The sequence below is a fragment of the Nicotiana attenuata genome, unplaced genomic scaffold, assembly GCF_001879085.1.
Source record: "Nicotiana attenuata strain UT unplaced genomic scaffold, NIATTr2, whole genome shotgun sequence".
In the NCBI taxonomy this organism is placed as follows: Eukaryota; Viridiplantae; Streptophyta; class Magnoliopsida; order Solanales; family Solanaceae; genus Nicotiana; species Nicotiana attenuata.
Genome location: NW_017672367.1, coordinates 92432 through 108437, shown reverse-complemented (window position 1 = coordinate 108437; position 16006 = coordinate 92432). Strand labels below are relative to the sequence as shown.

Below are 16006 nucleotides of genomic sequence, written 5' to 3'. Positions count from 1 at the left end.
TTCATGTAACGAAGACATTGTTCAAAATCCGGAAAATACTCCAGAATAATATTTTGGAATTCCAGTATAATATACTGAAATTTCAGTATAATATACTGGAGTTCCAACATAAGTATACTGGAACTCTAGTATATTATACTGATCTCCACTATATTATGCTGGAACTTTCCGTGTTGCAGCAAAATAGTGACTATTTTTCGATGATTTTGCAGACGCTGACTATTTTTAAATGGCCGGTCCGAAAACTGGCTAGTCCGTACTATTTTTACACTACATGCTAGCCGCTGGGCCCACGTCAGCGAAAATAAAATTGGAGATTCACCTAGATTTCTAGCATATTAGCAAATTGTGAGGTCAAGTTTTAAATTGAGAAACTGGAACTCTCTCGAACGAACGGGAAGGTTATGGAACTAAAGTAATAAGCAAACTAACCAAATCCGCGTGGGAACTAAAGTTCATCAAACGGCTGCAATTTAATTATCAGAACGTTCTGGAAATAAAACTTCTCCTTTATAAACCTCGCTCTTTTCCACTCTACTCTCCAATCAGAGAAATTTGCTTCACTGCCTTGCAAATATCAGATATTCTCTTTAATTCTTCTTTTTCAAACGCTCTGTTTTTGTTCTGAGTTTTGTTTTCTGATTGGTTGAAAGATGGCCGGAAAAGGTGAAGGACCAGCAATTGGAATTGACTTGGGTACGACTTACTCTTGTGTGGGTGTATGGCAACATGATCGTGTGGAGATCATAGCGAATGATCAAGGGAACAGGACGACGCCGTCTTATGTTGGTTTTACTGATACTGAACGGTTGATTGGTGATGCTGCTAAGAATCAGGTCGCTATGAACCCCATTAACACTGTCTTCGGTATGTAAAAACCTCTCCTTTTTTTTGGTTGCATGCATTATATTCTGCCATCTCAGTTACCCATTCCTTGGTACTTTGAATTTATTGAGTTTAGTGTAACTTATTATGAATTATTTTGAATTTTCTGCATTATTTTTCTGCTCTGTTTTTTTTTTTTGGTAGAAGATAGAGATTAATAAGATTGGAGTACCGTTTGTGAAAGTTGGAATTGTTTTTGCTTCTTTCTGAATTAGTCAGCAGTTTAATAGTAGTTGATTTTTAATTTGCGGCCATGCTTTGGCTTAATTGTGATATGCGCCCACATGTTTGAATTTGAGGGTAAAGAGCTCGCTTGTTATACGGGATCCGACGCATCCAACAGAGCGGTCTTAACGCCTTGTAAAATTTATTGGTTTGTTGGACCTTTACGGATAGTGGCGAATGTATCTTATTAGCTGTGGTTCAACCGAATCCAGTATTTAAGACACTGAACATGGATACATACGTGAAAACACTACTATAATTTTAACAAATATGATGTTTTTTGGTTAGTTAGAGACATGTATGTTAGAGTGGCAATGTATGTGACATCGAGAGAAATCTAGTTTAAATGAGCTTAATTTTTCTAAAAGAGAAATTATTGAGTTTGGAATGAACTCCTGATATGTCCTAAAAGACTAAATATGAGTATTAGAATTATATGATCTCTGAATAATTGGAATGAATGTATTGAACTCATTTAATCACTCCTGATATGTCCTAAAAGACTAAATATGAGTAGTAGTTTGGGATTGGAGTTATTGAGCACTGGAATGTACATATTTGTCTTAAAAGATAAATTATCGAGTTATTGGAGAGAAGAAAAAAAAACCTTAAATTAATAGAATTTATATAGTGAATCCTGTAGTTCATCTCTAATATTTTGAGATTGTAGTGCAGTTATTGTTGTTTCTTATAAATTAGTACTTAACTAGATTGGTGCAAACTTCTCTATTATTGGGTTTTGATATCCGCTTCATAAGGAGCTTGATTCTGATGGGAATTTGGAAATTTTCTGTGATTTCAGATGCTAAGCGATTGATTGGGAGGAGATTCAGCGATCCTTCTGTGCAGAGTGATATGAAATTATGGCCTTTTAAGGTAATAGCTGGGCCTGGTGACAAGCCAATGATTGTTGTAACCTACAAGGGTGAAGAGAAGCAGTTTTCAGCTGAGGAAATCTCGTCTATGGTACTCACCAAGATGAAGGAGATCGCTGAGGCTTACCTTGGAACTACAATCAAGAATGCAGTTGTCACAGTCCCTGCTTACTTCAATGACTCGCAGCGACAAGCAACTAAGGATGCTGGTGTCATTTCTGGCCTTAATGTGATGCGTATAATCAACGAACCTACAGCAGCTGCAATTGCTTATGGACTTGACAAGAAGGCTAGCAGTGCTGGTGAAAAGAATGTGCTTATTTTTGACCTAGGTGGTGGTACTTTTGATGTGTCTCTTCTTACAATAGAAGAGGGTATCTTTGAGGTTAAAGCTACTGCTGGTGATACACATTTGGGAGGTGAGGATTTTGATAACAGAATGGTGAACCATTTCGTTCAGGAGTTCAAAAGGAAGCATAAGAAGGATATTAGTGGAAACCCGAGAGCGTTGAGGAGGTTAAGGACTGCTTGTGAGAGGGCAAAGAGGACACTGTCATCGACTGCACAGACCACAATTGAGATTGATTCCTTGTATGAAGGCATTGATTTTTACTCGACTATTACTAGGGCGAGATTCGAGGAGCTGAACATGGATTTGTTCAGGAAGTGTATGGAGCCAGTGGAGAAGTGTTTGAGGGATGCCAAGATGGATAAGAGCAGTGTTCATGATGTGGTTCTAGTCGGTGGATCAACTAGGATCCCCAAAGTTCAGCAATTACTTCAAGATTTCTTCAATGGTAAGGAGCTTTGTAAAAGCATCAACCCCGACGAAGCAGTTGCCTATGGTGCAGCTGTCCAAGCTGCAATCTTGAGCGGTGAAGGCAACGAAAAAGTTCAAGACTTGTTGCTGTTGGATGTAACTCCTCTGTCTCTTGGTCTAGAGACTGCTGGAGGTGTAATGACTGTGTTGATTCCAAGAAACACAACCATTCCCACAAAGAAAGAGCAAGTGTTCTCTACATACTCGGACAACCAACCCGGTGTTTTGATCCAGGTGTACGAGGGAGAACGAGCGAGGACCAAGGACAATAACCTGTTAGGCAAGTTTGAACTCAGTGGCATTCCTCCTGCTCCAAGGGGTGTTCCTCAAATCAATGTCTGCTTTGACATTGATGCCAATGGCATTCTCAATGTTTCTGCTGAGGACAAAACTACTGGACAGAAGAACAAGATAACCATCACCAACGACAAGGGTCGACTCTCCAAGGAAGAGATTGAGAGAATGGTGCAAGAAGCTGAGAAGTACAAGTCTGAAGATGAAGAGCTCAAGAAAAAGGTGGAAGCTAAGAATGCATTGGAGAACTACGCTTACAACATGAGGAACACAATCAAAGATGACAAGATTAGCTCCCAACTTCCTGCTGCTGATAAGAAGAAGATTGAGGATGCAATTGATGAAGCTATCAAGTGGCTGGACAGCAACCAACTTGCAGAGGTGGATGAACTTGAAGACAAGATGAAGGAGCTGGAAGGCATCTGCAATCCAATCATTGCTAAGATGTATCAAGGCGGCGCTGGTGGAGCTACTATGGATGAAGATGGTCCTTCTGTTGGTGGCGGAGCTGGTAGTGGAAGTGGTGCTGGACCAAAGATTGAAGAAGTGGATTAATAGTTTTTTTGAGAATCTGTTTATCTGTTTTTTGTTGAGTTTTTCGTGAGAGTTACTAGTTAAGCTTTCTTTAAATGGACGCTGTTCACCTTTTTGTTGTTAAGATGTGCAATTTCATATAGAAATCAAAGAAAGCTCCAATTGTTTTCCTACAAATTTAGTGCAGTGATTGAATTGCTTTTTCATTTCTGACAAACACATCTTCTGCTTGTTGCCCATTGCCAATGAGTTTAAGGTTTTTCTTTGTGACTGCTAGAGTACCAATGCCAAGCGGATGCTCTAACCAATTGGGCCACGAAAGCTCTTGTTACAATATTACAGGTGGATTTGCTATAAAATTCAAATATAGCTACGAATAGTAACTTTTTGACGTATAACTACGAATGTCAAATACAATGTAAATGTTTGCAGTGTCGCGTAATCTTTTTTCCCCATCTTTAGGGCCTACACTGAATTTGTAAATATGCTGACGCCCAGCCTTTAAAATCAGATTAGCTTTTCTCTCTTTCCCTTTTATGGTGCTTTTTGTTTCAATAACAGAGACTCTGTATAATTTTATATACAGTATAAATAAATGGACGAAGCCTCTTAACAGGGAAGCTACTTAACATGGAAGCTTTCTTATCCAACCAAAAAAAAGGTAACATATGTGCATATCACCAGATTATACATTATTGCATTGAGTAAAAGCAACAAAGGAGAGAAAATATACTGTAGAGAAAAAACCTCTATATTCATTGTAATTTAGAACAAACGAGACTGGCACTTCTGAAAATTATAAGCTGGTATTCGTTATCTGATTCATTTTTTCGCGATGCATCACATAATAGGTAGCTCAGAGTTGCGACAGGAGTATAAAATAAGATGCCCGGTATCTAAACGTTAACACATATAGAATATACGGAGATAATACAGCAAAAGAACAAAAGATCATATCGTCTAAGAACATTAGGTTGGGACATTCTATATATCCCTAGAGCCAACAAATAACAGAATACACAGTGGGAAAACAAAGAAGCTCTGTAAATCCATGGCTATTGGCATTTCTTTTTTCTATAGACTATTCAATATCTCATTCATTAAAAATGGCTTACATATATATGTCCACTTACATTCAGATTTCGCTCTGCATCACATTATAGACGACGCAGCAGTGCGACAGCAGTCTTAAAACAGCAGCAACAAAAGGATCCACATAAGTTGGTATGATCATTATGAGGCCCTTTGGCTGATTAGCTGATCAAAACCAGACTGACGTTGCACGATTAACTGTTGGCTGTAGTACATCCCTTCTAGACTAATGAGCTATAATCTAGAGCTCTCTCAAAATGAAAGAAGTAAAACCAACATAATTAGTTGAGTAAAATCAAAAAAGCCCACCTATTCAACAAAGATTGAACTTCCCCCTAAAAACTTAACTTAAAAAAGAATGGAAATTAACTATCTGGTCTAGCTTACACTTTTGCAATCAATACCTAGCTCACGACAACACAAACTCATTTGGAGGTCGAAGGCAAACAGGAACTTCATGCACTTCTGGAGTTGTGCCATGTTTGGGAACTTTCAATTCAAGAACTGTCCCGCTGTTGTCAAAATAGGCTTCTAGTTTGGCGTCATCAGGTATTCGAGTTGGAAGTGGAATTTCCCTTGTGAACTCTCCGGGAGGACAGTGCTCTGGAGATGGATCGGTTAGCTTGAATGTTCTACCATTTCTCAGCATGAATGGGGGGCATGCTGTGCTGACAGATGTTATTTTTATAATTCCGTGATCGATGTTGTTCCACCAATGAACTTTCACCTTTTCACGATCGACGAAAGGTAGGGTGATCATAATCAAGTATCCTCCCTCGTCTTCGTATATAGTTCTTGCAGCAGCAACTGGCCCGCACACGTTTTTCATTACCCCAGAAAACTCGTTCATCCAAGTTGGTTCAATAGTGTGTAGTTCTCCATCTTGATGTCTGTTTGAACCGGGATTAGTTGACAAGGAACAATCTTCATCACTTCCATGAGAAAAGAAGTCTTTCCTTTTCTTACCACAATCAGATGAGAGATCTAAACCGTTGTTGTTCACATGGTTTGAAGGTTGAGTTGACAAGTTGAGACTAGTCCCATTTAGTAACTTTTTCGTAGGGAGATGAGAATTGCTCTTTGGTAATGGTATGGGTCTTTGAAGCTCAAAATCTGTGTTGGGAAGGTTCCGCCATGAACTGAAGTCTCTGGCTTCGGGTGGGATAGAAAATTTCAAATCCCTACCTGTAAGTTCTATCCACTTCTTCTGCTCTTCCTCGTCAATACATGATAAATTAGGCGATGGAACAAGCTCAATTCCATGCAAACACTGTGGATTGGAGAGGCCTCTATAATGTTTACGCTGCATTTTATGAGAGCGCATGAACCCCTTATCAACGCTAAAAGGAAACGGAGGCTCACCCTGCTTAGAATGGCCATTCATATAACTCCTCAACTGCATCTTACCCAACGCATTTTCAGACCTCTCCTTAAAAACCCACATGTACATATTCTCCATGTCATGCTGAACCAAGAAAACATCAAGTTGGAGATCGGACTTATCAAATCCCGACACCCCATTACTATCTTGAACAACGTTACACTTAGATTTCTCCTTCAAAACAGGCTTAAAGTAGAAATTGAAAAAGAACCAAGCACCCCAAACACTATCCAATCTCTTAGCACATTTCCTTCCAACTTTAGGCAAATCAAGAAGCTTATCACATTCATTAATTTGGTGTCCAAGTCCAACATCTAGCATATCAAACATGTCGTGGTTCCAAGATTGAGGCGGAGGGCTACGCTCCACGGATAAAGGGAGATTAATATCTGGTGGCCTCGATAGCACAATTTGCCTATTCATATCTCTATCTGATTCCTCATGTGATGTAGCAATTGAATCCATAGACAAAAATGTAGATGGGTGATAATTCTCTATTGACAAGCTTGTAATCAAGTCTTCCCCCATCTGTTTACCCTTATTTGCACTACTAATTCCTCACTGTTAATACCCAATTTCACTATGTAACATCAGCACCTACTGAAAATCAACAAAAGCACCTCATAACTACAAACCCCATATACACAAAAACACCTCTATACAGAAACAAAAGGCAGCCAGTGCACTAAGCTCCCGCTATGCGCAAGTTTGGGGAAGGGCCGGACCACAAGGGTCTATTGTATGCAGCCTTACCCTGCATTTCTGCAAGAGACTGTTTTCTCGGCACGAACCCATGACCTCTTGGTCACATGGCAGCAACTTTACCAATTACGCCAAGGCTCCCCTTCACCTTTACACACTACTATGTAGGAAAAAGTTCAAAATTTTACCACAAAATCAATATAAGCAAACATGGGTATTACCAAACATCAGTACAAAGGATGTTTTATGCTATAAAGGTGAGATTTTTACAAACAAAAACTGTACAATGAAGGGTTCTTGAATTGAATAAAACCATATAAAATTGGGTAAAAAACTACGGAAAATAAATCAAAGGATTATTAGGATTACCTTTAGGGAGATTAACTTAGAATCCAATAAGAGTTAACTGTAAAAAGATCTTTACAAAGAATGCTCAGCGAAAAATCGACGGCTAGAGAGAGAAAGAAGAGAGAAGGGGAAAGGGGAGAGAGAGAGTTTTGAGATTGAGGGAAATAAACGGTGACGGACACCGTTAACTTTGACGGCGTTAATGTGAAACAACGAGAAGAATCGTAACGCCTGATAAGCAGAATCTAGTAGTGATTCGGGGACCACGAAATAGTTGATGAATGATAATTCTATTATCCAATACGTAACTTACCTTTTCATTCTGCTGAAGAATCAAACATATGATAAGTGAGATAAATTTTTGTATGTTGAAGAAGAAGAGAAAATGATACTAAAAACAAACTGTAACCATTTTAACAGTAAAATTTACCTAGTTCCATATTTACATCAAATCAGATTAACACCTTGTTTGGATGATTGTTACGCATCATTTCATAATGTATCGTATCGTATTATATTGTATTGTACTATATCGTTTGATAAATACAATGTTGTAAAAATAGCACGGTCTAGCCAGTTTTCGGATTGGTCATTCAAAAATAGCCAGCGTTTACCAAGTCAATGAAAAATAGCCACTATTTTGCTGCAACAGAGACCGGTCCAGCATAATATACTAGAGTTCGGTGCACCTGTGTATGAACTTCCAGCATATTATGCTGGAACTCCAACACACGGAAAGTTCCAGCATAATATACTGGAGATTCGAGTACTTGTGTATCAACTTCCAGCATATTATACTGGACTTGTATACTTTACTGGAACTCCAGTATATTATGCTGGAGTTCTAGTGTACTTATGCTGGAACTCCATCATATTATGCTGGAGTTCCAACATACTTATCCTGGAACTCCAATATAATATGCTGGAGTTCAAGTATACTTATGATGGAACTCCAGCATAATATACTGACGTATTTTCCGGGTTTTGAACAGTGTTTTTATCCAGATTTATCTTTACATGGAAGTGGCTAGATTTCGATTACTTTTGAAACTGAGCTATTTTTGAACGACCACTTGTAAATCTGGCTATTTTTTAATTTCTCCCTACAATGTTTGGATGGATTGTGTCGTTTGTCAGATATCACGCATCAACAATATCAAGAACAAACTTGTAATATTATAAATAAAAATTATGATACAGGGTAAAATTACTATATAAAAAGGTAGGCTAAATGATAAAATAAAATTATTTAATAATAATTAATGGTGAGATTGAGAGAAAACGATGCGACCATACCAAATCGGTCGTTACATAAAGTGGCACATTTCGCCATTGGATTTAGCAATACGATACAATAAAATTTAAGTAACAATCAAAACAAACATCGTATTTAAAGTAACAATACGATACAATACAATGGGTAACAACCATCCAAACAAGCTGTAGGTGACAAACTAAGACAAAAATGTTTATTATTAATTTACTATAATTTTCTTAATCGGAAATATAAAGACATATATTATACATTAATTAAGTTGGTGTAAAAATCGGGTACATATAAGTTATTTAGTAATCTGTACATATTGAGGTCAATAAACATGTCACGACCCAGATTCCACTAAGGATCGTGATGGCGCCGGACACCACTGTCAGGCAAGCCAACACCAAATAACTAGAAATTTCTCATTTTACTATTTTGAAATCATTCCTTTTTAAACATTAAACAATTAATAAAGAAATTCCACTGAATAAATAATGATGTCTTTAACAAACCTAAATACTGAATAATCCCTTAGTCATCCCAGAACCCGGTGTCACATGTGCATGAACAATTACTAGGAAATCTAATAAAGTACAATAGCTGTCCGGAATACAAACTTGGACAGAAAGTAAATACGATACACTGGAATAGACTCTGCTGGCTGCGGGTCGTCTCGAGAGGTGCAGCTCACCTAAGTCTCTGAATCATCCATGCTTCTACGTCCATCAGGCCACTAGAGGTACATGTGTCTGTGCAACAAAAATGCACAGCAAGTGTAGCATGAGTACAAAAACAACGTGTACTCAGTAAGTATCCCGCCTAACCTTGAAGAAGTAGTGACGAGAGGTCGACTTCGACACTTACTAATGGTCCAATAATATCATTACAATAAAGAAGTGAATAAGTACGAAATATGGCAATTATATGAAATAAGCATGTATAAAACACATAGTAATATACCCTTTCTTCTTTATTTTACTCAAGTTTTCAGCTAGCAAGTTCCCTCCGTAACTGGAGCACATATATAGATATGGTGGATTTCCTTAAATAAGTTATCATAATTCAAAGCAGGGAAAAATCCCCCAGGTTCACTGGCTTCTGGCCAAATGTCACGCACGATTCCATGAGAATAGTAAATACATATACATGTACAGGAAATGTCGAGGCGTACGGCCCGATCCAACATTAAAGTAATTGTACACTGCCGAGGGTCGAACGGCGCGAACCATAGATGCATCTATTAACCTGCCGAGGCGAACGACCCGCTCCCATGAGAGTGTGGTACATAAGTCCTGCCGAGGCGATCGGCCCGATCCCATAAGAGTGTGGTACATAAATCCTGTCGAGGCGATCGGCCCGATCCCATAAGAGTAGTAGACGAAAATACCCCGCTCGCGAATCATACTTGCGATGCGGTCAAATATAATTTATTAATAATTCAAAATCTTTTTCCTGATTCTTTTCAAAATAAGGAAAATTCAACGTGAAGCTTTTAAAGAGATTTTCCCCGCTCGCGAAATGCACATGCGATGCGGTTACACATAGGTTTCTTAAGTTATTATAATATTTCTCCATTCTTTCGAAAATACGAAGTTTCATGAAAACCCTTAAAAATAGTAAATTCCTCAATTCACATTCCTTTCAACACAATTATTACGCACCCCTAATCTTGTTTCTTCACAAGACAACAATAACATAAATTTAACAACAAATATCAACAAAGCATGATGTAAGCCTAAACTACCCGGACATAGGCATAATAGTAGCTACGCACGGACTCTCGTCACCTCGTGCGTATGTAGCCCCCACAAATAGGAGCACACAATAATTTAGTTCACATATGGGGTTAATTCCCTCATACAAGGTTAGAAAGGAGACCCACCTCGCTCCGAAGTTCCATAACCGGCATTCCATGCCCTTCCGAAGATACAAATCGATGCGAAATGCTCCAAAACTAGCCAATAATCATGTAAATCCATTAATATATGTTCAATTACACATTATAGTCCAATCTATAACAAGTCCTAACCCCGAACGAAAAGTTGACAAAATTGCCCTCGGGCCCACGTGCCTGGATTCCGAAATTTTTCGAAGTTAAAGTTTACCCATTACCTCACGAACTCAAATATATAATTTATTCTCAATTCCATACCCAAAATCGTGGTCAAAATCCAAAAATCTCAATTTCTAGGTTTTTATTCAAAATCCCTAAATTTCTATGATTCTACACGTTTAAACCCATATAAAATCCTTGTATTTAACCCGTAACTAGAAGAAATCACTTACCTCTTGATGATGGTGGAACCCCTTCTCAAATGGTCTCAAAAATCGCCTAAGACCAAGTGGGAAATGAGAGAAATGGGCTAAGTCTCGGAATAAAAAGCCATTGCACCAGATGCAGAAGTCACATCTGCGACCTCTGGCTCGCAATTGCGATGGTCGCATTTGCGACAAAGGCATCGCAAATGCGAAGCCCAACTTTCCCCTGCCATGGTCGCATTTGCGACAAAAATCATCGCAAATGCGAAGAGGACAGCATCGCAAAAGCGATGACCCCCTCGCAAATGCGATCTCCCCTCAGCAGCCCTAGGTTCGCAAATGCGAGCCTACCTTCGCAAATGCGATGATCACATTTGCGACCAATTCCTCGCAAATGCGATCATACCAGAACCAGAAATTCCAACTCCTTCACAAAACACTCCGAAGCTACTCCGAAACTCACCCGAGCCCCTGGGGCTCCAAACCAAACACTCGCACAAGTCTAAAAACATAACACGGACTTGCTCGAAGCCTCAAATCACATCAAACAACGCTAAAACCATGAATCGCACTCCAATTCGCAATAAAGTTTTACCCCAAATTAACCAATTTTGATCCAAAATTCGAATTCCAATGATACATTTAAACTATATAATGATGAAATATAACTAGAAGGGATTAAGGAAATATTACCCATATGTTCTTCTTCAAAACCCACTCAAATCGCCCTTTACCTGAGCTCTCAATTGATTTTTGTACTTATGAACTCAACCCTCGAAATATTTCTATTTCTGCCCAGGGATTCCGCTTCTGCGGACAAGGGACCGCATCTGCGGTCCCGCTTATGCAGAACAAATGCCGCTTCTGCGGCTATTGACTAAAATCCAGGGGTTCCGCTTCTGCGGTCTTAAACCGCACCTGCGGTGGCCGCTTTGTGAAATACTTACCGCTTCTGCGGTTTATCACCAATGACCCGGGCCGCATATGCGATCTTATACCTCGCAGGTGCGTAACCGCTTCTGCGGTCAAACTTCCGCACCTGCAGAAACTGAAGGGAGCCCAAATTCCACTCCTGCGATGGGATGGCCACTTATGCGGCTCCGCTTCTGCGGTTCCCAAGCCGCAGAAGCGAAAATACCACGAAGAGAGAAAAACCAGCTGCTGCACACTTCAAAAATTCTTCCGTCAACCACCTTGAAATCATCCCGAGGCCCCCGGGACCTCAACAAAAGCACCAACCACACCTAATACCTCATTCAAACTGTACAATCCTTAACCACCTAAACAACGCCGGAAACCCGAATTAATCAAAGATTTAAGCCTAAGAACTTCAATTTCCAAACAAAACACGCTTTCGATCAAAAACCCTACCCGAACATCGTCCGAATGACCTGAAATTTTGCACAACACATCCCAAATGACATGACGGAACTACTGCACTTCCGTAATCCCATTCCGACCCCTCGGATCAAAAACTCACTATCGGCTGGAAGCTTCAAAAATACAAACTTCGGCATTTCAAGCTTAAATGAGCTACGGACGTCCAAAATACATTCCGAACGCGCTCCCAATCCCGAAATCACCTAACGGAGCTAACGGAACCATCGGATTTTCCATTTCTGAGGTCGTCCTCACACTGTTACGATCTTCGGACCATTTTTCCAACACTTAAGCTCTCATTAGGGACTAAGTGTCCCAAAACACTCTGAATCCTAACACCGAACATCCCGGCAAAACCAAAATAGCAGAAATGAACTTAGGGGAAACAGTTAAGGGGGGGTCGGGGCGTAATTCCAAAAATGACCGGCCGGGTCGTTATCATGATGGCGCCGGACACCACTGTCAGGCAAGCCAACACCAAATAACTAGAAACTTTCTCGTTTTTACTATTTTGAAATCATTCCTTTTTAAACATTAAACAATTGATAAAGAATTCCACTGGATAAATAATGATGTCTTTTGCAAACCTAAATACTGAATAATCCCTTAGTCATCTCAGAACCCAATGTCACAAGTGCATGAGTAATTACTAGGAAATCTAATAAAGGACAATAGCTGTCCGGAACACAAACTTGGACAGAAAGTAAATACAATACACTGTAATAGACTCTGTTGGCTGCGGGTCGTCTCGAGAGGTGCATCTCACCTAAGTCTCTGAATCATCCATGCTGCTACGTCCATCAGGCCACTAGAGGTACATGTGTCTGTGCAACAAAAATGCACAGCAAGTGTAGCATGAGTACAAAAATAACGTGTACTCAGTAAGTATCCTGCCTAACCTTGAAGAAGTAGTGACGAGCTTACTAATGGTCCAATAATATCATTACAATAAAGAAGTGAATAAGTAGGAAACATGGCAATTATATGAAATAAGCATGTATAAAACACATAGTAATATCCCCTTTCTTCTTTATTTTACTCAAGTTTTCAGCTAGCAAGTTCCCTCCGTAACTGGAGCACATATATAGATATGGTGGATTTCCTTAAAGAAGTTATCATAATTCAAAACAGGGAAAAATCCCCCAGGTTCACTGGCTTCTGGCCAAATGTTGTCACGACCCCAGTTCACCCTCCATGAACATGTCGTGATGGCACCTAGTTCCTACAACTAGGTAAGCCTATCAATTCGGAAATAACAACTTAACTTGCGAAATGGTTAAATAAGGCTAAACATATTAAAATATTAACTGCATATAAGGACGCTCGGCTTATACAACCCAAAAGAAATGCGGAAGTCTACAATTCAATCCCAAAACCCGGAAACTCACGGGAACCACAGGCTAACAGGAACATAGTACGCTGCTCTAACTCCAGAATATCTAAACAACTGAGAGAAAACGGATAAACTAAATACTAAAGCTGGAACAGAATAGAGACTCCTGGTCTGCGGACGCGGCAGATATACCTTGAAGTATCCGTGTATCTCCTCGCCTCAAGGATAGTGCGCCTGAGAAGAGGTACCTGGATCTGCAGATGAAGAACATGCGCAGGAAGGGCATGAGTACACCACAGCGGTACTCAGTAAGTGCCAAGCCTAACCTCGGTCGGATAGTGACGAGGAAGGTCAGGGCCCTACTGAGATAAAATATAATAATTAATAAGATAACAGAAACAGTTTAAATAAAGTCTACAGCGAGAATCTAAACCAGATAAATAAGAGAACAGTAGTAGGAGGCAAAGGTAACAATACAAGGAGTACCGCTCTCAACAAGGAATAATAGTCGGGGATCTCTTAGTATCCAGAGGATCTCTTGGTATCCTCATCACATGCACCAGGGATCTCTTGGTATCCCGAGGATCTCTTGGTATCCTCATCATAAACACTGGGGATCTCTTGGTATCCCGAGGATCTCTTGGTATCCTCAGCATATACATTAGGGATCTCTTGGTATCCTGAGGATCTCTTGGTATCCTCAATAGTATGCCAGGGATCTCTTGGTATCCCGAGGATCTCTTGGTATCCTCAATATATATAAATGTGCCAGGGATCTCTTGGTATCCCGAGGATCTCTTGGTATCCTCAATAATATGCTAGGGATCTCTAGGTATCCCGAGGATCTCTTGGTATCCTCAATATATATAAATGGCCAGGGATTTCTTGGTATCCCGCGCCTCAGTCCAGAATATCTCAAGTACAGGGGGGATCTTTCGGGAAGCCGTCCCGTAGTACCAAATTAAACACACAATAACAACAATTCGTAATTCTCGGAACAATGCTAAAAATCAGGACAAGAAGTAGTAAATTATAGCCTAACATGCTTCACAGAGTACAAATAGCACAGCTAAAACAAATAAGCAAGTAAGCCAGCTAAACATGAGTCTCTAAGCTAGCACAGGTATAAGTTTACAGTTAAAATGAACAAGTAAACAAGAAATCTCAATTTAAATACTTCAAGTAGAAACGGGTTTACAACAATTAGCTCAAGTACGCGCTCGTCACCTCACGTACGAGGCATTCAAATATTCAAAGATCATATCCTAAGGGGAAAGGTCCCCCACACAAGGTTAGACAAGCCACTTACCTCGAACCGGCTCAATATCAACTAGAAATCACGCTCTTGCCACGAGTATCCGACTCCAAATGGCTCAAATCTATTCAATTCAATTACACATTGTAAATAACATCGAAAACACCTGGTCTTGCTAATAAATTCAAAGCTACGACGTAAATAGGTGAAATGACCAAAATGCCCTTCAGTCCAACGTCTCGGAATCGAATAATTTTCACATTTTCAGAACCCTCGTACTCTCACGAGTCTAACCATATAAAAATCTCCCAAATCGGAGGTCAAATGCTCACTCAAAACTCCATAATTTAGCCAATAAAGTTTTACCCCAAATTATCCAATTTTGATCCTAAATTCGAATTCCAATGATACATTTAACTATATAATGATGAAATATAACTAGAAGGGATTAAGGAAATATTACCCAATAGTCTTCTCTTCAAAACCCACTCAAAATCGCCCTTACCTGAGCTCTCAATTGATTTTTGTAACTTATGAACTCAAACCCTCGAAATTTCTATTTCTGCCCAGGGATTTCCGCTTCTGCGGACAAGGGACCGCATCTGCGGTCCCGCTTATGCAGAACAAATGCCGCTTCTGCGGCTATTGACTAAAATCCAGGGGTTCCGCTTCTGCGGTCTTAAACCGCACCTGCGGTGGCCGCTTCTGTGAAATACTTACCGCTTCTGCGGTTTATCACCAATGACCCGGGGCCGCATATGCGACTTATACCTCGCAGGTGCGTAACCGCTTCTGCGGTCAAACTTCCGCACCTGCAGAAACTGAAGGGAGCCCAAATTCCACTCCTGCGATGGGATGGCCACTTATGCGGCTCCGCTTCTGCGGTTCCCAAGCCGCAGAAGCGAAAATACCAGAAGAGAGAAAAACCAGCTGCTGCAACACTTCAAAAATTCTTCCGTCAACCACCTGAAATCATCCCGAGGCCCCCGGGACCTCAACCAAAAGCACCAACCACACCTAATACCTCATTCAAACTTGTACCAATCCTTAAACCACCTAAACAACGCCGGAAACCCGAATTAATCAAAGATTTAAGCCTAAGAACTTCAATTTCCAACAAAACACGCTTTCGATCAAAAACCTACCCGAACATCGTCCGAATGACCTGAAATTTTGCACACACACATCCCAAATGACATGACGGAACTACTGCAACTTCCGTAATCCCATTCCGACCCTCGGATCAAAAACTCACTATCGGGCTGGAAGCTTCAAAAATACAAACTTCGGCATTTCAAGCTTAAATGAGCTACGGACGTCCAAAATACATTCCGAACGCGCTCCCAATCCCGAAATCACCTA

The 16006-nt window shown here is 40.1% G+C and overlaps 2 protein-coding genes across 3 annotated transcripts; one reads left to right on the top strand and one right to left on the bottom strand.

Moving 5' to 3' along the window:
* Positions 1–494: 494 nt before the first annotated feature.
* LOC109212940 (heat shock cognate 70 kDa protein) lies at positions 495–3810 on the top strand. Its single transcript, XM_019376674.1, has 2 exons — positions 495–867; positions 1913–3810. The coding sequence occupies exons 1-2, from the start codon at positions 654–656 to the stop codon at positions 3652–3654; spliced, it is 1956 nt and encodes a 651-aa protein (XP_019232219.1). The 5' UTR covers positions 495–653; the 3' UTR covers positions 3655–3810.
* Positions 3811–4592: 782 nt separating this feature from the next.
* LOC109212941 lies at positions 4593–7333 on the bottom strand. 2 transcript variants are annotated; one of them, XM_019376675.1, is made up of 2 exons: positions 7178–7333; positions 4593–6706 (listed from the first exon to the last, which is right to left on the bottom strand). In XM_019376675.1, the coding sequence occupies exon 2, from the start codon at positions 6632–6634 to the stop codon at positions 5135–5137; it is 1500 nt and encodes a 499-aa protein (XP_019232220.1). In that variant the 5' UTR covers positions 6635–6706; positions 7178–7333; the 3' UTR covers positions 4593–5134. The 2 variants fall into 2 exon arrangements, with proteins under 2 accessions (XP_019232220.1, XP_019232221.1); XM_019376676.1 differs by having other exon boundaries at positions 4593–6703.
* Between the last annotated feature and the right edge of the window lie 8673 nt (positions 7334–16006).